This window comes from Syngnathus floridae, chromosome 17 (genome assembly GCF_059516105.1).
Source record: "Syngnathus floridae isolate MCC-2025c chromosome 17, RoL_Sflo_1.0, whole genome shotgun sequence".
Taxonomy (NCBI): domain Eukaryota; kingdom Metazoa; phylum Chordata; class Actinopteri; order Syngnathiformes; family Syngnathidae; genus Syngnathus; species Syngnathus floridae.
The window spans coordinates 4,351,801-4,373,591 of record NC_142429.1 but is presented as its reverse complement, the minus strand read 5'-3'; the positions used below and the strand labels follow the sequence as shown (position 1 = coordinate 4,373,591).

The 21,791-nt window shown below is 48.0% G+C and overlaps 5 protein-coding genes across 8 annotated transcripts; 1 reads left to right on the top strand and 4 right to left on the bottom strand.

The window, feature by feature from the left end:
- Positions 1-521: 521 nt before the first annotated feature.
- cacng1b (calcium voltage-gated channel auxiliary subunit gamma 1b) lies at positions 522-4,483 on the bottom strand. The gene is made up of 4 exons (XM_088357972.1): positions 3,939-4,483; positions 1,961-2,035; positions 1,465-1,602; positions 522-1,353 (listed from the first exon to the last, which is right to left on the bottom strand). Exons 1-4 carry the CDS (start codon positions 4,177-4,179, stop codon positions 1,121-1,123), a joined length of 687 nt encoding a protein of 228 aa, XP_088214098.1. The 5' UTR covers positions 4,180-4,483; the 3' UTR covers positions 522-1,120.
- A 1,316-nt stretch (positions 4,484-5,799) lies between these two features.
- On the bottom strand, positions 5,800-11,833 carry cacng4b (calcium voltage-gated channel auxiliary subunit gamma 4b). 2 transcript variants are annotated; one of them, XM_088358088.1, is made up of 4 exons: positions 10,107-11,833; positions 7,807-7,890; positions 7,396-7,536; positions 5,800-7,278 (listed from the first exon to the last, which is right to left on the bottom strand). In XM_088358088.1, the coding sequence occupies exons 1-4, from the start codon at positions 10,330-10,332 to the stop codon at positions 6,746-6,748; spliced, it is 984 nt and encodes a 327-aa protein (XP_088214214.1). In that variant the 5' UTR covers positions 10,333-11,833; the 3' UTR covers positions 5,800-6,745. The 2 variants fall into 2 exon arrangements, with proteins under 2 accessions (XP_088214214.1, XP_088214216.1); XM_088358090.1 differs by lacking the exon at positions 10,107-11,833 and adding an exon at positions 8,097-8,684.
- On the top strand, positions 11,285-14,665 carry zbedx (zinc finger BED-type containing X). 2 transcript variants are annotated; one of them, XM_088358086.1, is made up of 2 exons: positions 11,285-11,643; positions 12,475-14,665. In XM_088358086.1, exons 1-2 carry the CDS (start codon positions 11,452-11,454, stop codon positions 14,185-14,187), a joined length of 1,905 nt encoding a protein of 634 aa, XP_088214212.1. In that variant the 5' UTR covers positions 11,285-11,451; the 3' UTR covers positions 14,188-14,665. The 2 variants fall into 2 exon arrangements, with proteins under 2 accessions (XP_088214212.1, XP_088214213.1); XM_088358087.1 differs by lacking the exon at positions 11,285-11,643 and adding an exon at positions 11,753-11,903.
- Positions 14,666-14,856: 191 nt separating this feature from the next.
- On the bottom strand, positions 14,857-17,584 carry aimp2 (aminoacyl tRNA synthetase complex interacting multifunctional protein 2). 2 transcript variants are annotated; one of them, XM_088358091.1, is made up of 4 exons: positions 17,338-17,584; positions 16,429-16,647; positions 15,560-15,794; positions 14,857-15,452 (listed from the first exon to the last, which is right to left on the bottom strand). In XM_088358091.1, exons 1-4 carry the CDS (start codon positions 17,458-17,460, stop codon positions 15,064-15,066), a joined length of 966 nt encoding a protein of 321 aa, XP_088214217.1. In that variant the 5' UTR covers positions 17,461-17,584; the 3' UTR covers positions 14,857-15,063. The 2 variants fall into 2 exon arrangements, with proteins under 2 accessions (XP_088214217.1, XP_088214218.1); XM_088358092.1 differs by having other exon boundaries at positions 17,452-17,584.
- Positions 17,585-19,534: 1,950 nt separating this feature from the next.
- Positions 19,535-21,298, bottom strand: pvalb8 (parvalbumin 8). The gene is made up of 5 exons (XM_088357319.1): positions 20,904-21,298; positions 20,686-20,755; positions 20,029-20,161; positions 19,843-19,952; positions 19,535-19,725 (listed from the first exon to the last, which is right to left on the bottom strand). The coding sequence occupies exons 2-5, from the start codon at positions 20,744-20,746 to the stop codon at positions 19,700-19,702; spliced, it is 330 nt and encodes a 109-aa protein (XP_088213445.1). The 5' UTR covers positions 20,747-20,755; positions 20,904-21,298; the 3' UTR covers positions 19,535-19,699.
- Positions 21,299-21,791: the final 493 nt, after the last annotated feature.

The following is a 21,791-nucleotide window of genomic DNA, read 5'->3' as shown; positions in this document are numbered from 1 at the left end:
GCAATCTTGACCTTTGGCACTCGACAGCAGAATAATCAACAAACGTGTAGTGCAGATCATTCCGATTGTTTACGCAGCCACGCGGGACTTTTGAAAGTGACACGCTAACACTCATGCATGCAAAGTTGATTATTGAACACGAGCGGCGGGAATGCCACTGCGTGCGCGAATCCCAGAAATGAAACATGACAGTGAGTAAAGAAGACACAGGCTGAAGGTAAAGGTCTCATGAAAGATTAATGCGGGCGGCTTCTTGCATGCTTTCGCTCCAGCAGACTCTCTTGTCTCTGGAGAATTTGTCTTGTTTCTTTTTCCTTCAACAAGGATTTTCTTTCTTGACAAGCGTGTGGACAATGACACAGAGAGTGTTTGGCACGGGTTCATCAAAGAAACCGGAGGGTGGGGGCATTAGGTGAGTGTATGTGTGAATATAATCAATCGGAATATCGCTTGGAACTATACCTTGGATTGTTTCCATATAGCTACACATCAATATCAACACAACAAAAGACACCACAAAATTTTGTTCAATTGCCAGTTTAATAGACACACCAAAAAGCTACCAATTTGCTACGCTGGCATCAATTAAAATGGTAGAATTGGTCAGCAACCAGAAAAAGACAAGCCTTCAGTCCGTCACAAAAGCAAATGGCTGCTGTTGTCTCATAGGTGCAAATGCTTCACTGGCAGTAAAAACATTACAAGTCAGAAGATTTGAACAAATTGATTTTTAGCCTTTTTAGAAGCGCACAACAGGACGAGCGTCGCATCGCGTCACGTCACCTCTTTGTTCGGCCGCGACAACCAGCTTAGTGTTGCTTCTTTCTTTGGCCTCCCATTGATTGGAAAAAGTCTTTTGAGAAGAGAAAAGACTGGTGGGCCGTGACAACCAATCACACAAAAACAACTGTCTCATTTACAAAGTGTTTTTAGCTTGCGAGCAAGGACACTTTTTTTTTGTCTAAAGACATTTTTAAGCCACGTGGATAGGGACTGAAACTAGCGCTCAATATGTTCCAGACCCAATAATAAAATAAAATAAAATAAAATGAAATAAAATAAATTGATCTTTCTCTCAAAGCTCTACTGTAGCTTGCAGTGCGTGCGAACGGGCGTGAAGCTAATCCAAGGTGTCGGGCTCAGCGTCCATGCAGGTCTCCCAGGGGTTTCGGGGCATTTGGGGCATGGAGATGAGGAGCAGGGCCACACCACTAAGGATGAGGAGGGTGAAGGAGGCGCAAGCGCACACAAATGACCACGAGTAGTAGTACTCGATCCAGATGGTCTCGTCACTGGCGATCATCCGCTTGACCGACTGACGCATGACTTCCACCGAGATGACGATGCACAGGCCTGTGGGCGGGCAACGTCACCTATACCTTGTCACCCTACTCGTGTCTGGTCATCTGCCACCATCGTTCTGATGACTTTACATTTGGAAACAGATAAAACGTGAAAATGCACCTGCAAAGGCGAAGAACATGCCGGCGGGCCTCAGCAGGTAGTCGCGGGCCTTCCCGAAGGAGCAGATGACGCACAAGGTCCCCAGGATCATGAAGAACAGGCTGAAAATGGCGATGGCCGCCGCCGAGATGTTGTACTCTGCCAACAAAATGTGGTCTGCAGCTGAGCCACTCAGCGTGGCCACTATCATTAATTACGACTCGATGACATGTCGATTGTTTCCATTTAGTCGTTGAATCAAGGCAAATGGCATCCAAATATTTTTGTGCCAAGCTCAAAAGCACACGAATAAACATGTTGCTCTATATATTAAATCGCATCATGATAAAAAATTGTTTCAGATCCCGTGAGTCTTGCGATAAATTAAGGCGGGAATAAAAGTCTAGCCAGAGGTGACGAGTATATTACCACTGCGATGTACAGCAACGCTTTTTCCTGTTCCTCCTCATGAGCACAAAATTTGTTTCATAAACGCAAACGCCGTTGCAACTTTTACCCTTCTGGGTCTTGACTTCAAAAACTTCTGCCTCTTCTCCTGATGTGAAGTGTTTGAAGTAGGAGCAGTTCTTGGCTGCGGCGGAACACACAGGAAAAACACAAATCGGTATTGCGCAACATTTCACAAACCTCATCTGCGAGAAAAAAGTCAGCACCCCCAATTCATTTAGTGTTATTTGAACTGTGTTTTTTCTTTTGAGTGCATCTGTAGTATGCACCACTTTGCAAAAAGCGGTCGTAATAATCCAAGTTGATTCGAGCACAGCACAGGGATGCAAATGTCACAATTCCGAGGCTGGCACAACTCCTTTTCATGTTCATGACAAATCAAAGAAGCAAAAAAATAAAAAACTAATAATCCCTCCCATCTATCTTTGTGTGTATATGTGTACAGCAGGCAACAAAGGAGCCGTTTGTTACCCGGGATGAGAACGAATGACTAAAGAGGTTACCTAGCAACAGGCTGCTGCCAGTGCTGGCCAGTCCAATTCATCCACATGTTAAGGCATAGCAAGGGGACCATGGGTGTGCGCGCATGTGTGTGTGCGTGTTTGATACAAAGCAAACCAAATCATCCATTAGAGGCTGCTAGCACTATTTGCCTTTACTGCTACTTTTGATTGAGCTGCGTTGCTTCCAGTCCGGGATGCAAAATTATTTTCCCTGCCTCTTGAGGGTTCCGTTTTCATGACACACGCAAGTTGTGGAACCACGCCCTGGGGTAGACTTGACTTCGTTTTGGTATCTTCGCAGCGGTTTGAAATGGGTGGTGAGCGTCGTTGTGGGCATGAACACGACTGCCTTGATCCGTTGCTAATAGCAACAGCCCTTCTGATTCTTTTTGAAATAGGCGCCCAAAAGGCAATTGCGTCTGAGGTTCGTCTTCGCAGGGTTACTGATTTATTTTGTGCTAGCAAAAGCATTTGGCAAGAATGTCCGTTACGAGCGCACTAGCCGACTTACCGATAATGCAATAAAAGTCGCAAGATTGCTTCGGTATGTTATCTTGGCGGTCGCCGTCGAGCGCGTCTCTTATGAAATGTGGCGTTCATTACCCGAACGAGGGCGGAACCGATTGGAGCACACTGGGCCACATCATCGACCTTGCGGACAAGGGCATCGAAATGTTTTTGTTCCGGGTACGTGCTTGTCCTTCCTTCCTCCCCAGCTGTCATTCAAAGAGATTTTTAAAATTCACTTCACTCGCCGCTCGCCAATCAATCTGGTTTGTGTCTCAGTGTTGACGGCCTTCTTTGACCGCTTCATTCTGGGGTCTCAGCTGTTCTTTGCTGAACTTTATGCGAAAGATACTGTTAAAAAAAAATTTGCCGTGGTGGCAGTTTTTATCAGAGCTGGACAGACGCGTTTGCTTAATGTGGATGTTTTTCTCAGGCAAAATTGGACCAAACAGGTGCTTTGACAGCAAATTCGACATTCAGCGTTAACATTCAACCTTATTGCCTTATTCACCCTGTCAATCCCCCCCCCCCCCCCCCTTCAACTCAAGTCTCCCAGGTGTGCTTTTAAGCTCTGGGATGGAGTGCAGAGACTCACTTTATTAAGGTCGGTCCCAATGAGGAGCTGCCGGGCTAAAAGTCAATGAAAGAAATCGCAAGCCTGAAGCGTCCAAGCCTGAAGCGTCCAAGCCTGAAGCGTCCAAGCCTGAAGCGTCCAAGCCTGAAGCGTCCAAGCCTGAAGCGTCCAAGCCTGAAGCGTCCAAACCCGTGCGCAATGCCGGCGGCTAAAAAAAACGACTCGTCCCAACGCTGCTGGCTACATTCAAAGAGTCAGAAGTGGGAAAAGTCCTCACACTCTCGACTTAAGCACAGATAGAGGGGTTTAAAAAAAAATGACTCGGTCAAGTTGGGAACTTCAAAGTAAAGTAGCCATTTTTCAGACGCTTAGTGCCGACCTGCCAAACGGACGCTACTTGCTCGCTTCTCTCCCCTTTGTTATGTTAGCGTCAGTGATCGTACCTCCGGGCAGGCCGATGGGGCCGCAGCCTTTGCCCTGCGGGTCCTCCTCCACCATGAAGATGTTTTTCTTGCACAGCCTCCAGAGGCCAAAGTGAACGGCCTGGCAGGTGGCGTTGAGCTTTTCCACTCGGGGGCTGAGCACGGCCCAGTGGTCCGTGGCCACGGCGGCCAGCATCGCTGACATGCCCGCCACGATCACCACCCATGTCATCTTCACCTTGGTGGCCTGCTCCTCCAACATGCTATGTGGTTCTTGTCGCTCGCTGTCCTCTGGTCCCGTCGGCACGAGTGACTCTTCCTTTCTGGTCTTTCTTGCGCTCTGCCTTGCGCTTGCTGAAAATAAAAGGGGGACCTGAAAACGGCGCCCTACTTTCTAGCCCTCCGCTCTTGCTCTCCCTCACCGCTTTCTATTTGGCGAGTGGAGGCCTCACACTAAATGACAAAGACTTACTAAAGTAAACTTTCGGTCACTTATTGTGTTTCCCTCGCTGCTCCCCCACTCGCATTTTAACACATCTCGGGCCTCCAAAACAAAATTGCAGTTGTGGAACGGTGTCATCTTCTGAGTAGCTTTGAAAATCTTTTGCGTGTCAGGGGACTCCCAGGGGGAGATTTCCTTTATTAGTTGTCAGATGAGCTGATCCACTTCCTCAGCCAATCAGGATTCACAAGTGGGTCCCACCTGAAGGCATGCAGATGATCCACATTTAGAGACACGCTAAAAAAAAAATCATTTTTCATAGAATGCTGCGTAGCACAATAAAAATATATATTTTTAAATATTGAATAAAAAATATTGACCAGCCATGTCGTTGCGGTCCAGGGGAAAATCTGTTTAACTGGGAAGAGCAACAACTTTCTTCCACATTTTGGTGGGCAGTTTTCCCGGCCGAGTGGCCGCTGTGGGACCGCGTCTGTTTTCTTCCATTTACACTTTGCGGGTGTAACGCACAAGCGGCCGCTGGCCGCGTTTCCCCAGCTGCGCTTTTCGATTCTGACGCGTCATGCTATTTGAAAGAGCCAGCGCTCTCTCTAAACACCATCGCCAGCTTAGCCGAGCGGGAAATTGATGGTCGGCTGGCTTTTAAGGAGGAGGAAGCAGGCAGAGGAAAGGCGCTTGTTTCATTATCGCATTCCACCTGGACGCCTTTGCAGCCCAACAGTGACTCAGAGCCTGAGGCCGCCGAGTGTGTCATCATGGCACCGTTTGGCCCCGTGACCCTGTCAACAAACAGATTTATTCCACCTTTTTGAAAGAACCACTACCAAGTTGCAATTACAGAAACCATCATTCAAAAGTGTTTTGCCACTGCCTTTGGCCTCATGACCCTTTTGAACTCTTTCTGCCTTCCTTTTCTTTCTGAGCAAGGCTGGGAGGCAAAGTCGACATTAGCCTGGTCTCCAGGCAACAAGGCCGCCATGGCGACGCATCACCGCCAACCCTGATTTCCTGAGTTTTTTTTTTTTTTTAATTATATGACTGAAGTGACAAAAATGAGCATCCGTGACTAACTCCACGAAGCCACGCTGTGATTAACTTCAATTACAGCTGCCAGCCGCCCTGTGAAGATTTTTTTTTCTGTAGTGGGAGTGAAAAACACTTTTAATTGGTAGCTAATTTTCTGCGTAGCAAAATAGATTGCTCTGCCTTGAGAGGCATTTTGTTGACCAATGACAAGCAACACTCGTCGGCACGCTGCTTGTTTTTTTTCCAGTGCCGTCCTCACCCCTTTGACCCGTTTTGCTCCATTAATCTGCGTTGGAGTAGCGAGCGCTGCGAGTCAGGAAACCCAAACCTTGACTTCTACTAAAGGAAAGTGTTCTTTTTTCTCTTTTCAATGATGCTCACAACTCTTTCCCCCCAACATTTATTTCTGCAACTTTGATTGTAATTGTAAGCCAGAACTTTACATTCCCTCCCACACATTTGAATTGTCAAGGAAATACGTACACATGGCTTTCAGACAAAGTTGAATCTCTATTAAACATATTCATTACAATCATATAGCTATAAAATAAAATAAAATTAGGAAATCAAATGATGCCCTGTTCACATTTTTGAAAGTCTTTGTAGGGCGCTAAAATACATACAAACTCAGAAACACACATTTCGTTAAGTCATTTATCTGTCTCCTTATATTTAAATCAGATATTTGTATAATACATTTGGAATGATATGAAATGTCTTTGCTAATGTGGCTGTATGGCTTCATAGTGAGGCGGCCATTTTGTATGCTGTGCATCAACCTCGCAAGGCTCCAGTGGACAGACGATGAGGCGCTCCTCGATAATGAAGGCTAAGGCGCTTGGTTGAGGGGAGGCCTTTAGTAGTCTGAATGCACTTGGATGATGATGATTACACAAGTTGCGCTCCTTTGGAGCACTGAGTCCACGTCCTGTTAGGCTCCACGTAGCAGTCCCCACTTAGTAAGATGAATTGAATGAATTAAGGCTCAGATTCAGCAACTGCTGCAGGTTTTTACAGGTCGAACTGAAAAACAGAATTATGAAGATAGCTCACCGACTCGATCTGCTGTTTTGAAGTCAGCATCAAAAGTACTTTAAGGGACACATAAAGCCATCGTGGATTAAAATTTGCTGTTGTTTCATTGTGTAAGTTGCCAAACTAGACAGGAAACAATCACTTGAGGACATTTCAGTCTGTACTTGTACTCAAGTCCAGGAGTTGGATCAGTATTCTTCAGGACTATTATGAGTTCTACCAGAGCACAGAGTGTGAGTACTTTTTTCACTTGTTGAGCACGCAAGTCATTCGGTCCCGCCGGCTTGTCCTCATTTTGCGCGTCTCACACGGGCGTGGTCCTGCGATTGACGCTGTCCTTCAAATCGTTGGGGAAACAGTTGTGCACCTGCAGGAAGTCGGCGGCCGCCTCGTGCTCGGGGCTGTACGCGTTGTCCGTCACGCTGTCTCGCGCCAGGGTGTACATGGACAGCTCATCCAGGGGCCCACCGGGGGACGTCCCCCCGGCCCCCTTGGGGCCCGCCACAGGCGAGTTCTCCCGCGACGCCTCAGTGGAGCGGGAGCTGGCCCGAGACGTCCGCCGGCGGTAGCGGAAGCTGGGGATGCGGGAGTACGGCGACGAGGACGAAAGGGAGCGGATGAATTCACGCCGCGCCCGCCAGCGCACCTCCTTGTTAGTCTCGATGTAGATGTTGACGGCCAGGACGGCCACCGTTTCGGCCACAATGAAGGACAGGGCACCAAAGTAGAAGGACCAACCATAGGAGTATGTGTACTTCTTGTCGTCGTCCCGTTTGTCGTTGGGGTCGCCGGCGTTGCTCGAGATGTAAACAATGATGCCGATGATGTTGCTCAGACCTGCTTGACGGAGCACATACAACGAGAGGGGGCACGAAGCACATTAGATGTGACACTACTCGGAGGGGGAGGAGGGCTGAGCGATGACAGGGAAACATTTTTGGACCTCTGCCTCACCTGCGGCCACAAAGAGAATCCCCGCGCCGAGGAGGATGTTGTTGGTCTTGCCGTAGACTCGGCCAACGCCGACACACAGGCCGCCCAGCATGAGCAGCACCGTGCTGAGGATGGGGAACACACTGGAGGCTCGCACGATGCCTACCACGCACACACAATAGTCATATAGTCCAGTCAAACAACAAAGCATTTGGTCGAGCTAATTTTCACAAAGATTTTTATTTTACATTTCAGTTTTTCCATTAAAAGACAAGTTGCATTGTTTTGCAATTAAAATATTAACAACATGAAATTAAATGGCTCCCTGGCTGAATCAGGTTGCATGAGGCTGGATATCTGTTTGTGACCCCCACAAAATCTTAAAAAAAAAAAAAAAAAACTGCAATAAGGTGTTATAATCATGGTACGTACGTAGCAGGTACTCAGAGCTGTCCGTGTCGTAGTCGTTGTCATCAGGGAAGTGGTTGATTCGGTAACAGCTGCCTTGATTGATGCCTGCATGGCAAAGACGTAAACAAAGACTTTCAGCATTCTGTGAGGAGATATGACGGTTTAATAATCTTAAAATGACATCAAAGCTAGCAAGCTTTTTTATTTTAATGTCGCACTCTCAATCTATGCAATGCCGTGATCATGACTGCGTCGTGGCTGAAGGAACATACAATATAAAGGCTCACGTGTCAGAAGCTTCAAATGCTAACAGTGGGTCGACGCAGCGGTCGCAAAGTGCATCCGTACAAAGTACGAGATGCTGAGCCACCTTGTCACTGTTGAAATGGTTCAGCGGCCATGAAATAGGTCCGCTGTCAAATGGGGGACATGCAAATTAATTAGTGCCATAGCAGAAATGGAGCACAAGTTTCTGTGTCTGGTCGCAGATGGAAAATGGGGCTTTGCTCTAGTTTAAGATGTGGTGTGAAAAATATTTTTTAAAAATTAAAAAAAAAAAGTGTCCAAATACTTTTGTCCGTTATTGATACTAAGCTAAAATGGAAAAGGGAGTTCAGAACATTCAGAGATCTTCCCGTCAATATTTTAAAAGCCAACAATTATGATACTTCTTCAAATAGTGGGCTCCTGCGAACAATAGCAGTCTATGAACTCTGCCTAGCAACAAGTGGACAATGATAAAGAAGTGTGTTTTTGTCTTTTTGCTGCAGGACGCCAAATAATCAGTGTTTTGTTTTAGCTTTAACGTTGAACATGAGCAAAAAGGCAAAGAGATTATTAAAGCCTCCTGACCCAGCATCCGCGCCTCCTTTGCCATGGCGACGCCCCTTAGTTAATTACATGACAACGAGATGCTCCTGACATCATCTTTTGTGTGTTACTGTTTTTTAGACACGTGGACGTTTTACCACGGTGAAGGACGAAAACCCACATGGACACATCCGTGTTGGAAGCGGCTGTGTTCCCGTTAACAACGAGATGCCGTCGACAGCAACGTTGTCATTATGTTGATCGATGCAGCCACCGCGGCAGCGGCCACAAATGAACCTATGTGTCGGGAGGGAGGAAAGCTCAGACCGGTCAATGAATGAGCGTCTGCCTGCATCTAAAATGAGACGTCACCTCCAGCGCACTAGCGTGCGTAGCAGTAGCTTGACACATTTTAAAAAATATATTTACTTTCACCTCTGTGCTCGGACATGACAAGCCTCCCAGTCATCTATTTTTAAATCAGCGGGCATGTTTCCATAGCGATTCCAGGGAAGTTGCCAAGCAACAGCATCACGAAAGACGTGAATGAAAGTCGACGATAACTGAGCACTTTGCTCGCAGTGAATGGACACGCTACTTTCGTTGTCGCCCCCCCCCCCCCCCCTCGCAGTGTTGACGCGAATCCTTTAGCTGCTATTGTGCGCACCAAGTTTTTCACGGGGAGACAGAGCAGCTTGGATGCAATGTGTTTCTTTCTCTTTCATCTGTTCCTCGATGGCCAATTGAACTTTTCACAGCAGCACGTCTCCCATTCACGCCGTCTGCTGTTTTGCCTCCATTTGCAAGTCATGCTGTTTCAAAAATGTCTCAAAATGTCTCAAAGACAACTGCAAGCAACTTTTAGGCTACACTGTGCTGTGAGAGGAGAAGACCATCATGGTCAGCCCAGGTAGAATTCACCACAGGTCTCAACATTGGGCTCAAGTGTCATGTATGTCATGTAATGCCATGAATGCTTTTTTTCTTTTGTGTCTTTATACTTGTCCTTTTTGTCATTAGCACCCCAGCTGACAACAAAACTCTCAATGTGGGACATTTTGAGTCTTCAGTGAATCGAACATGCATGACTTGGGAATGTGGGAGGAAACTAGAGAAACCAATGCAAGCACGCAGAGAACTCGTAATCTCCACACAGCAAAGGTGGAACTGGGATTCAAACCTCCAGTCGTAGAACACTGAGGCACATATGCCAACCATAAATTATTATTTCACCTCCCAATGTGACACGTTAAAACTGGCTCCAAAACGCGCTCATACATTCAAGACGCTGCTTCAACGGTTTCTACGCGGTGTCAGGAGCAACTGGCGGTTCAACACCTTGCTCAAAGAGACTTCAGCATGGTCACAAGTGCTGAGGATCGAACCCTGAATATCTCGAATGGGAGACGACCACTTTTCCCACCTAAGCAACGACGCCCCTTAAAGTACAACAAAACCATTTTGCGTGCGTAAAATATGAGTTGTTACAAATGCCAGTATTCCAGACTCACCCTCAATGCAGCAGATCCTCCAGAGTCCCGAGTGAGTGAGGTCCCCCTTCCTGCTCCTGGGTGGCGGCGGCTGGGTCTCGTCGGCGGTGGCGTTGGTTCCGTTACAGATGTACGCCCGCGAGTAAAGCCAGTAGTCCGTGCCGATGGCGATGCTCATGAGGCTGAAGGCCGCGAAAGCCCCCACCGTGGCCAACAGCGTCTGAACCCCGCGCTCACACCAAGCCATGCTTCCTCATGCTAGACACGCGACGGTATACGTCGGGATACGCCACGGTCCGGGCACCGAGGCGAGCGCGCGCGCACCGGAGTGCGTCAGTGCGCGGGGGCCATGCGCCTACTTGTTGAGGCGAGCGCTCACTTTTGCATGAATAGTGGCCAAAGCTCAGGAAAACAACGCAGAAAGTCGTGCTGAAAAAAACTTTCCAGTCATCTCTCGGCTCCAGTGTGCACGTCAAAATCTTTGAAAAGAGAGCCCACCCTCATGTAAATGCAACCAATGGAGGAGCGCGACTGAAGGGGGAACGCGGTAAGCAATCGGTGATCGTCAGAGGTGGTTCTAGTATTGACATGCTCGACGTAAGTAGATCTATGGATGCTTGCCATTAAAAATACTCTTGTAGAAGTAGTAGCGCTGATTTAATTGCTTGATTAAAAAAAATAAACTGAAATGTACCCAAGTATTAAAATCAAAATGAATTGCCACTGTCAACTTTTACCCACTTTGGATCAACGGAAGATCAGGGGTTGTTTGAGAATATTTGCCATATTTCACATGTACTGAGTGTTGTTAGTCACCTAAATGTTGAACAGAGGCTGTGATTTACCGAAATCAAATTCCTTGTTTGGCACGCTCAAACATGGCGAATAAAAACTCTTGAATCTTGAAAACAAATTAACAAAGTCGTTTTCCTCTTTCCCTGTTGGCTCGGAATGACATAGCTAAAACATACAGGCATAACATTTTTGTTGTTGTTGCCTCAAGGCATCATGGAAACAGCCATTGTGTACAATAAATAAAGTTGCCATAGATTTGATTTCCACACAGTGGCGCTAGCTTGCTGTGTGGTGGGGGAAAGTTGCGCAAGCGCATTTCCTACTTGGTCGCGAGCGTCGCTCGACTCCCTCCGCGCATGCGCGTGACCTCACCGAGCCGCCATTGGTGGAACGATCTCGTTGTCCACTCCTGCCTGGTTCCGTCTAAACAAAGACCTGCCCCCTTTTTTTCCTCTATGAGGATTTCTCCGCCGCCCATCGTTACTTTTACGTGTAATCACGATTACTAAATCGGATTACGACACTTCGATTGCCTTTCAAGTGCTTTTGGCACTCACACGCGGGTTCCCAAATGGACGCGGAGTTCAATGAAGGCTGCGGCGAGACCAAGTCGGCCATCCATTCTTGGCGTTATCGCCACCATTTCACCTACAAGGCAGATCAAGGAAAAAATATCATCGTGCAATGTAATCTGTGCCTTCCCAGGGTAAACCTGCTGTCCACGTCCAAGACGTCCACGTCCAATCTAAAGAAGCACTTGGACGTAAGTTGCGAGTCCCTCATGAACTTTTTGAGCCGTCGCTGTCAGTCGTCGCCAGGTCAATGTTGGAAAATAAACATTGATTGTTCATTTTAGTCATCACGTCAGTGTTGTTGCACGCTAAGACCGGCGGTGGGCGGTCAGGTTCAACCGGGCCTGGCTGCTCGACTGGCCTGAGCATTAGCACCGACATTAGCAATGACATTTCTAATCTTTGGCTCATGCAATTATGTTAACGCCTTCCATTGCCTGACTTCCTGGACGTGAGTGTTCAGGTTCAATTTTCTTGTCCTTTTACATTGCTGCCTGTAAATGTTGACATGTAAATGCACATTATTTCCATGGCCTTCACAATCAGAAGTGCTGGCCGAAAACCTTTCAACTAAATTAGCAAGGAGACTGTTTGTCTAACCAATCCGACAATGAAGTCATCGTTTTTCCACATCTGATTAGTTCGCAGTGTTACAGCCAATTAGCGCTCTGCAGTACCGACAGAATTTTCTGTTTCAATGTATCTTATTTTATATCTTGATAACGACATGCATGGCAAGTATTTTTCCTTATAATACATGAAGTGAATGCTAATTATGTATTATTTTTACTCCATTTGTTCATAAAACTCTTTAGCTAGAGAAGACGATTGATCGAATGAATGACAACTCGGATTCCCTCAATAGCAAAGAGAGAAATCTTAAACAATCACATTTGCAGCAAACAGAACATGTTTTGATATCGTCAAGCCTACAAACATGTTTCAGATCAGCTCTGAAGTGAACTTTGATCGTCTGTAGCAAATGCTGTTAATGAGGGGTATTCAAACGTCATATCTTTCAGAGAACACATCTCGGATGCGATGCCAGGCCCGATGCCAAGCGCGGGAGGAAGAAGGAGGACTACAACGGTGAGGAAAGCAGCTACTGTCAACTGAAGAAGATCAAAGCGGAGATCCTCTCCAAATGCACGACGCAAGAAAAGATCGACGACCTCGTCTTCCGATTTATCGTGGAGGACTGCCAGCCCTTTCATGTACTGGAACAGCCCGGCTTCAACAAGCTGATTGCAGGCTTGACCAAGGGTCTCCACCCCATGGACAGGGTGACCCTCTTTGCTAAGGTGGACCACAGTTTTTTGAGGATGCGCGAGGAGCTGACGACCAAGCTGGCCAGTGTGCAGTACGTGTGCACCACGGCCGACGTGTGGAGCGCCGGTGGTGGCAGCTTCTTCGGTGTGACTTGCCACTGGATTGACGGTGAATCGCTGGAGCGCAAGTCAGCGGCTCTGGGCTTCGCCAGGATGCAGGGCCGGCTCACGTACGACTCGGTGGCCGGTAGGATCCGCGACGTGCACGCAGCGTACGGCATCGAGAGCAAAGTCCAGACCACCGTCACCGACAATGCCAGCCCCTTTGTCGCCGTATTCAAAGAGTTTGCCCCGGATGGCACCGATGTCAATGACGACGTCGGCATTCACGAGAACGTGGGTGCCGTGCTGGAGGGCGAGCCGGAACAGGACATGCTCCTGTTCCTGCCCACCATCCAGCGGTGTGCCTCGCACACCTTGGAGAGGATCGTCGCCGAGGACTTCTGGCGGGCTGTGTCGCAGGGACCCATGTGCCAGCTGTATTATAGCACCATGTCCAAGGTCTTCTCCATTTGGAGCAAGTGCCACCACCTGCAGGTGGGCATGGAAGCGGCCGAGGCCATCCGCAAAATGGCCCTGCTGGTCCCGGCCGTCATTCGCTGGAACGTGGAGTACTGCGCCCTGCAGAAGATCGTCTCGCTCACGGAACGGGAGCTGACAGAGCTATCGGCCCGCCTGGACGTGGCGCGCCTGCAGCCCGAGGAGATGGACTTCCTCCGAGAATACGTGGCCGTCTTCCACCCGCTGGCGTTCGCGCTGGAGCTTTTCCAGGCCGAGCAGAAGTGCTACCTGGGCCTGGTCATCCCCACGGTCCTCAGTCTGAAGAACAAGCTGAACGAGCACAAGGATTCCGCCAAGTACTTTGGCGACGTCATCGTCTCGGTGGCAAGCGCCATCGACACGCGCTTCCGTGAGTTGTTTGCCAGCGACGAGGCCAAGTTGGCCACGGCCACCACGCCCCAGTTCCGCTTGTGGTGGCTGCCCGACTCCGAACGGGAGGAGATGTGCTCCCTGCTGGCCGGCGAGGCCTCCCAAGTGGACCCGTGCGACGTGATCGAGGTGGGCGCTACCCGCAACGTCTCCACCATCAAATCCGAGGACGACTTCTTCAGCTACGGCTCGCCCAAGCTGACAGCTCACATCCAGGAGCGTGGCGTCGCCGAAGAGATCCGCAAGTACGTGGAGGGCACGGGCAAGAGCCTGGAGTCCTTGCAGGACTTCCCCAGGGTCAGGCAGCTGTTCCTCAAGTACAACACCACCTTGCCGTCCACGGCGCCCATCCAGAGGCTCTTCAGCCAGAAAGGGAACTTGGCCGCCTCGCACAGAAACTTCCTGACCGACGAATACTTTGAACGCATTCAGTTGCTGCGATACAACATCAACGTGTGCTCCGTGCTCAACAGCTGAGCTCGCCTCGGGCCACGCTCCAGACCGAGCTGCGTCTCCACGCATGGCACAATTCCTCACGTGGTGTCCGTTGATCTCCTCCAATGTTGTCGCTCTTGGGAGGCCTTTGCGCCATTTTGGGGGCTGCGGCTCATTATTGTGTCAATAATGAATTTGTCTGGCAATTATTTGTTCCATTAATCAAAAAACATATAATTTCCATCCCTTTATTCAAAAACGCGACATTTTATTTTCTTCAAATGGAGTTAGTGCCGAAAATGTCCAAACGTAAACGAGGCCTTTTTTAATCATCAGCACTTCGCTTCATGTGTACGGAACGATTCGATTGACAATCGCCCGAACAGTGACCACGCTGCAATAGAATTATGATTTTACTAGGTCGGTTTTCGGTGCAATGTTGGTCATTCATGTTTTTTCTACAGCTGTTGAATGAGAACATCATGTATGTTTTATAAAATACTGTACTATGAGATAAAAAGCAGTGTAGTGGGATTTCTATTTTTTTGCTCATTTGATTTTAGAACTAAGACGTTTCAGCCATTATTGCTTGAGTCTTTGTGAGAAAACAATGCCGTTCGCTTGCCTGCCTCTTGTTCATCCCAAAATGATATTGCTCCATCTCATGTGACTCTTTGAAGACCAACTGCTAAGAACACACGAGCACAGACCTTTTGCCAAGTGTCATTTATTTTGGTAGGCACAAAGTGGGTGAAAGATGTCAGCGCACCGTTGTCCTCACACTCCTTTCGTGCTTCCTCCCTCTTTCAAAACTTCTAAAAAAGCAGCTAGGCAGAAAGCAAGCCCACGTGTGCGGAAATCGCAAGAAGGCGTTCCCCCCACGGTCAGCCCGTCTTCCTCTCACTTTGCCCTCAGAGGTCACTGTAGGAGCACCTTGGCGGGGCCAAAGTGGCCCAGGTTCTCGCAGGACTCCAGCCAGCGTTGGACATTGGCGGGGATCGTGGAGGCGGAGCCGGCCGGCAGCAGGCAGCAGTAGCACGCCACATCAGCCAGGGAGACGTCGCGGCCAGCCAGCCAAGGCCCGCGGCCCAGGGCTGTGTTGAGAGCATGCAGAACAGCGGCCCGCTCCTTGGCGCCGCCTTCGGCCAGTTGGAAGAAGGCCGCGTCCACCCAGCTGTCCACCAGGGTAGCCAACGCAGCATCGGACGGGTACGGCGCCAGCAGCTTGAAGAGGAAGCGTGCCGCGTTGGCCTCACCTTCCACGGGGCACATGTTCTGAACGCTGAACTTCATCTGCAGTTTGGGTACTGAGGAGGCAAAAGCCAACTGCTGCTTACTGTCAAATTCAGTTGTCATCCATCACAAGGCGCATGTTTAGCTAAAATAGACCTGAGACGTTCCAACGGCGCCTTACCATCTTTCCATATGAGGGTGAAGCCGAGCTGGAAGAGATGTCGGGCGTAGCTGTCGGGATGGCGTGGGCCGAGGCAGGAGAGGAGCTGAGGTGGCACGCTGCTGACCGAAGAGTGGACATGGACGGTGGACAGCACCCGGTAGCGCTGGCACAGCATCTTGTGAAGAACCAGGAGAGTGATAGGCGGCCGCGCTGGGTTAGCGTTGATGACGATGTCGCGGAGAGCACCGAGGTCCTTGGGATGCCGGCGGAAGGGACGTCAAGACACGATTTTTGTTTCAACAGTCTTCATCAATATAGAGAACATTTTCTAACTCCTCTGCACACTGAAAATATTTCAACGTATTTGAACAAGAAAAAATTACAAACATAAAATGTAAAATGTAGTCTTGATGAGTGCTGTGCTGTACCTCCAGATGGCAGTATTGCTAAATATGAGAAGTTCAACATTTTACCTTTTTTTTTTTTCACTTAGAAAATCATGAGAGGAGCGGAACTCCAGTGGTGGAGTGCGTGTGTCAAATTTTCTTAAGATGCGGAGGTCAAAGACTCAATGTAAATCGAAGCATGTGGAACAGGCGAGCCTTAGCCCCGCGGAACCAAAATGCACTCATTCAATGCTCCGCCAACAGTAGAACTTCCTGTACGTGCAACATTTCACCCAGATAGTGTTTAGATACAGTAGTGGGGTGCCTAGAGTATAGTTGTTGTCCATATCAGCCCCCCTTAAACAAAATTGGTGATTGACCTCCTTTGACTTGTACCACTTTTGGAGTCTGGTTACCTACAAGAACATCTGAACTTTATGCAACGACATCAAACGGCCCTTTAAATGTATGGCACTGACGATAATTCCAATTGCGTCCTACCTTCCCTAGTAGTGTGTCCAGGTCAGCCGCGCCCCGGAAGGCAGCAGAGCTGGAGCTCTGGGACGAGAGGCTGCCGCTGACCGTTAGGTCCATGTCGGCGTCGGGCGTGTTCACTGTTTTGGTCAGGCCCTCCATGGCCGCCTTCAGCTCGTACAATTTGCGCATGATCTCGTCCTGACGAGCCTCCAGGGCTCTGATGGACGGGTCCACCTCGCCATTCTGCGTACAGAAAATAATTCCAGCAAGCTAAATTTGGCAGAGGTAGGGTAAACCCTGGACTGGTCACCATACAATCTCAGAGCTTGTGTAGCAGGGGTCACCAACCCCAGCTTCAGTTGTCACTCAATAAGCCACGCCCCTTACAGACAAACGTCCAACACGCCAATTCTACAGTATGCGCAGTAACAACGGTTAATTCCTTTCCATTCTCTTCAATTACGTTTTTATAATTAAAAGCAATGTTTTATGGAAATTATGGACTTTAAATTATTTTCAATACGAATTGAATTGAAATAGGTCACGGGATGAATTAAACCTGTAGATCAAATATTTCAAGATAAATGTGAGTCGAGAGGTTACCATTAACATCTTCTTTTTTTGGTCTATTTCAGACGGTTGCAACAAAGTAAGGAGTTTCCTTTTAATCATTATTACATGTTATAACAGTATCAAAACCATTTCAAGGTTGCGGCAAGCGTATACTGCGTTTGAGTTGCATCAGCAGCCTGAAAGCTATTTTAGCTCGACCGGGCTAGCTAGCTAGCTCACCAGTTTCCAAAAAGAAATGACACCGCCACTAAGTCGCGGGCTATACATTTACTACGTACGTATAACACACGAGGCGACGTATAGGAAAGCAAGGCGAAAGTGGAAATCATCTCGTTGCCAATGAAATGGCTTGTCGTTTACCTGCAGCGCGTGCTCGTGGGTGCAGCTGTTCGCCGGCTGCGCGTGGATATTTGCGAGCTTGTACATGCAGGTGGGCAAATCAACCTTGATGTCCCCCCCGCAGATCGGCTTTACCTGGTACATGCTGGAGGGCGCAAGTGTTTTTCACTCGGCTAAAAAACAAGCAAACAAGCAGATGGAAAAAAAGCGATTCGGGAATGGAAGCAAAGTGAAAGTCAGCAGTCAACAGAAGAGACAGGAAACACCACCTGACGTCAGTCCACAAAACCTTTATTTTATTTTTATTTTTAAATTAAATGATTTCGACTTAGTACGTCTTCAAACAGGTCATTTTTTCGTATCGGTTTATTTTGATTTACAGTGAGAGAATTTAAAAAAAAAAAAATTAAGAAACTACCGGATCTGGTATAGATACGCCAGAGGGCGCACGAGCATTTTGTCTGATTTACTCGAGCAGCCGTTCACGTAAAGATAAAGTCTGATGCTGATGAGCTGATGAATTTCCAGAGGTGGCAAAAGTGCCCGCAATTCTGAACTTGAACTCAATGAATTTGAAATATATTCTTTGCTAATATAGTTGGAGGCACATGCGCCAGAACAACTGATTGCGAAGATCCAGGACAGATTAGATTGACGTGGCAACGCATGATGGCAAAATCTGATTGGGTAAAATGAATCCTTTATTGCATTCTTATGCTGCAAGCAGTTCAGCTGAGAGAAATGCAACCAAATGAAGACAGTAGATAATTGGGAATAAATACTCTAATTTCAAAGAACAAATATTAAACTATAATTTGCAAAAAGCAGTTTCAGAATCAGAAAGCAAGTCTTTGCCAGGCAAGCCTTTCAATCACGAGTGGTCTTTTGACCCGATCGGACACGGCAACACAATCCCGCAGCAGGAAGCAACTCAAGAGGTCTGGACTTGGCCGAATCGTCTACATTGACGTGTCCCCCCGCGGTGGGCTCCTGTCACCGCTTTACACCTGAGCTACATCCGCTCTCCGCCACATAATGCTTGCACATGAAACCTGACGACTGCTGAAACCCGACAGTGACGGGCCGGAGCTTTAAATGATGCACGAAGAGGGGATACAGAGTTTTTGAAGGCCGCTGGCCAGGTCACACGATTGAGGCGACGATAGCCTTGTAAAGTCGCCGATGTCATGCGTCATGTGATGTCATGTCGATTCTGGTAAATGTGTATTTGTTTTGCCGTCGCAAAGACGAGCATGTGCGATTATTGATGAATAAAACACACGAGACTGGTTGAACTGGTACTGGTACGTATGCCGCCGGAGCCCGAAGCTCACCAAACTCTTACAACAATCGTAAATGTTTAGTGTGGTCGGACAAGGAGAAACACTTGTAAATACAGTCAACTCCTGTTGATAGTGGCCAAGAGCAGATGGAATTATTGAAAATAAATATTCATGAAAGAACAGTGCAATAAGTAGATAACTACCTGAACCATTCATTTGTTTGATTACGTAACTGTTAAATGTATTTGTGGAATGAGGTCAATAGTTTTGCGTCACTCGATACAAAATCGTTTGATGTTCATGTTACAAGAACACCGTAATTTTGATTGTTTGGTTGCGCTGGAAAGACTGAAAGAGTCACAGAAAGGCAAGACGAGGGGGATATGCTAGTCATGATGTTGATGTTTCTGCTTATTGTCCAAGTTGTGCAAGCGCGTTTTGTTTGATCTGACTTGAAGATGGGACACACATTAAACTTTTAAGTGGCCTCAATGAGTAAGATGAGCCCCACACACCTTTCTTGATAAGACTTTTTTTTCAAAGACAATGCAATGAGAGAATGAATAATTGACAACCTTGGCAGATAATCAGGCCTCCCCTCCTGCGTCCTATTCGGACCTTCTCACTCTGATACGCACGCAATCCTTGAGGGGAGCTGTCTCCCACCTGGGGTTCCTCCAGATCCCGCTTTGAGGAGTTTGTTTGACGCATGTTTACGTCGCCGCCGCTGCTTTCGTGGCCTTGCACGTGCGCCGCAGGTTGGCTGGGGTTTCTTTGACAAAGCTGAGCTCTGGCGACATTTGATCTCGCCAAAGCAGGACTCCCGCTCTGACCAAGGTCACCTCCTCTGCTCGTGCTTACAGTATGAGCTCATGAATTTTACAAAACAAAATGCACACTGGGATAAATTAGAATGAGCCAACTTATGTGGTTTTCACATGTTTATTTGTATGGGCGTATGAGATGACCTTGACATTTATTTGGGCATTATTTATATCATGACGGCAAAAGCGAAGGAAAAAAACGATGATGGTGCTAAATAAAGGAAATTCTTGACGCCGTGTAAAATGAAGGACAGCTGAGAAAAGGGCTCCTCGTGTTTAGGACAGGACCATCGCTTGGAACTCTGTGGAGAAAAACAAAATAGTTGTCAGGATTCCGTTGGGATTCTTATTGACAATAGAAAGCCAACGAGATCTTCCATTGTTCTGGAAAGAATTCTGAAAAATGGACACTCTGGTACCATCGACTCCAATACGGCCGTCGTTGTCGTCATCGGCGGCGCTCAGGAAAGACTTGGTCTCCTTCTCTGTCAAGACCCGGGCGGCGGGAGAAAACCTCTGGAGGAAAAACCTGCAAAGAGCACAAGTCCAGAAAAGCAAATGGCAGCCGGACAGGCTGAATGTCGCTAGCTGTCGGCCGCACACACTTGAGCTCCTCCTCCTCGATGTAGCCGCTCCCGTCGTTGTCCAGGATGCCGAAGACCTTCTTCACATCTTGGGGGCTCTTCTTGGCCAGGCCACACACCTGAAAGAACTTCTTTGGGCAGAAGGACTCTGGCGCTAAGCAGATCAACGACAGAGCGGGACGCGTTAGCGACATCATCTGCGGAGTCTGCATCGTTTTGTCAGTTGGGATCTTTGGCGTCATCTTGGTACCAAGTCAATCAAGGAGCATTGTGGGAGTCCTGGACCAACATCTAATAGGAAATCCCCAGTCCTTTTGTTTTTACACGATCCCTGCTGTCAATGAGCATGTTTTTATGACAGGAACCCCCAACACGTTCATGCACAGTGCTGCTTCATATGGTCGAGCGAGCTGATCAGCTGACAGGGTGCCTTGTGTGTTTGTCTTCCTCCAGGATATGTACTCTGACTGCCTTCTTCCATCCTGTCAAATTTACATGATGTGTCCAACAGCAAACATGGGAAATGTACATTTTGACACGCCAGGAGGAGAAACATGCTTTAAGATTTTCCTCTCTTTTTCCTTTTTGGAATCAGGCCTGATGACCGTCCCAAAGAAAGCGACACAAACAGCGAGTGACACAGATGCACGCAAATGACAAAGAAGTGCAAGACGATACCTTGACAGTCCTTGATCGCACTGGCGATGGCGTCGGCAGAAAGGATCGATGACAGCGACATGTTCTTTACCTGCGGGTGCACGCAAACGTCCAACGGTTATGGGATTTTGCCGAACGCTGGGGCAAAAACTCAGACAGCTTTGAAGAATTTCCTCATGGATGACAATCAAATCAAGAAGCTCTTCTTGCCTTTCATGTGTGATGCAAGATAAACTCACCTGGTGAGGAGTCGGGCGGGCCGGTTGTCGATGCAGCAGCAGCAGCAGCAGCAGAGCAGCAGGGCGAGGAGGTTGGGCCGAGTGGTGGCTGCCGTCCGCCCAGGTGGCTTATATAGGCCCTGCAGCACCGACAATGGGCTTCACTTGAGTTACCTGTCCGGGGATCAAATTCAAACTGGCCGCCCCGATCCAGTTTCCCAGCTACCTAATTAACCTTTACTATTTATAAACGCCCACGGCCAAAGAGCTGGGACCCGTGGAACGCCCTTGTCAAAAGCAAATTCACTTCCAAAGGATCCTCCACTACCGCTGCGACACTCCCAACCTTCTTGCTTGTACACAACGTGAGAAATGAGCTTTTTTGCCATTCTTTCATCTCACCCCCACCTATCACTTCATGGATGTATCCTTTTACCGAACGCATCACAAGAATGAACTAAACACAGAATGACCATGCTAAGTGTAACTGTGCTTCAAAATTCACTTGGATGGCAGGTGCTTAAAACTCAACTAAATTATCCATACAACAAAAACAAGAGCTTGTTTCACTTATGTATTCATTTCTGTGAACCCGACTGACAGTCAATAATGCAACTTCAGTATTTACCAAGTAGGTGTAGGAGTGCTCTAGTAGATTTAAGTCAACACATCCCTGTTTGTATATATTGAGAAAGAGATACAGTTACAGTTTATTGTGGCGTTGCAGAAAGAATTTAAAGATGCTTAACTATTTGACTCTTTTGCACGGACGCCCGTCATGCTGACAGCAGCTGGCCAGTAGCCGGGGACATCAGCAACCTGAGCTGTCATTACATTGCACTAAATGTTAATTAAAGGCCTGTGAGCCTCCAAAAGCATTTTTGCTGGGTTTTGGGGGGGAGTCCTTAT

Excerpts from the sequence above, each read along its gene's own strand:
- cacng4b (XM_088358088.1), bottom strand. The coding sequence starts at position 10,332 with ATGGCTTGGTGTGAGCGCGGGGTTCAGACGCTGTTGGCCACGGTGGGG. Across the intron at positions 7,891-10,106 it reads GAGGATCTGCTGCATTGAGG|GCATCAATCAAGGCAGCTGT; the intron begins GTGAGTCTGGAA and ends TTTGCCATGCAG. Across the intron at positions 7,537-7,806 it reads CAGCTCTGAGTACCTGCTAC|GCATCGTGCGAGCCTCCAGT; the intron begins GTACGTACCATG and ends TGTGCGTGGTAG.
- zbedx (XM_088358086.1), top strand. The coding sequence starts at position 11,452 with ATGGACGCGGAGTTCAATGAAGGCTGCGGCGAGACCAAGTCGGCCATC. Across the intron at positions 11,644-12,474 it reads ATCTAAAGAAGCACTTGGAC|AGAACACATCTCGGATGCGA; the intron begins GTAAGTTGCGAG and ends CATATCTTTCAG.
- aimp2 (XM_088358091.1), bottom strand. The coding sequence starts at position 17,460 with ATGTACCAGGTAAAGCCGATCTGCGGGGGGGACATCAAGGTTGATTTG. Across the intron at positions 16,648-17,337 it reads CCCACGAGCACGCGCTGCAG|AATGGCGAGGTGGACCCGTC; the intron begins GTAAACGACAAG and ends TTCTGTACGCAG. Across the intron at positions 15,795-16,428 it reads TGGACACACTACTAGGGAAG|GACCTCGGTGCTCTCCGCGA; the intron begins GTAGGACGCAAT and ends CGGCATCCCAAG.
- cacng1b (XM_088357972.1), bottom strand. The coding sequence starts at position 4,179 with ATGTTGGAGGAGCAGGCCACCAAGGTGAAGATGACATGGGTGGTGATC. Across the intron at positions 2,036-3,938 it reads CCCCATCGGCCTGCCCGGAG|CCAAGAACTGCTCCTACTTC; the intron begins GTACGATCACTG and ends GTTCCGCCGCAG. Across the intron at positions 1,603-1,960 it reads TGAAGTCAAGACCCAGAAGG|AGTACAACATCTCGGCGGCG; the intron begins GTAAAAGTTGCA and ends TTTTGTTGGCAG.
- pvalb8 (XM_088357319.1), bottom strand. The coding sequence starts at position 20,746 with ATGTCGCTGTCATCGATCCTTTCTGCCGACGCCATCGCCAGTGCGATC. Across the intron at positions 19,953-20,028 it reads ATCGAGGAGGAGGAGCTCAA|GTTTTTCCTCCAGAGGTTTT; the intron begins GTGTGTGCGGCC and ends TGCTCTTTGCAG. Across the intron at positions 19,726-19,842 it reads CGGCCGTATTGGAGTCGATG|AGTTCCAAGCGATGGTCCTG; the intron begins GTACCAGAGTGT and ends TTTTCTCCACAG.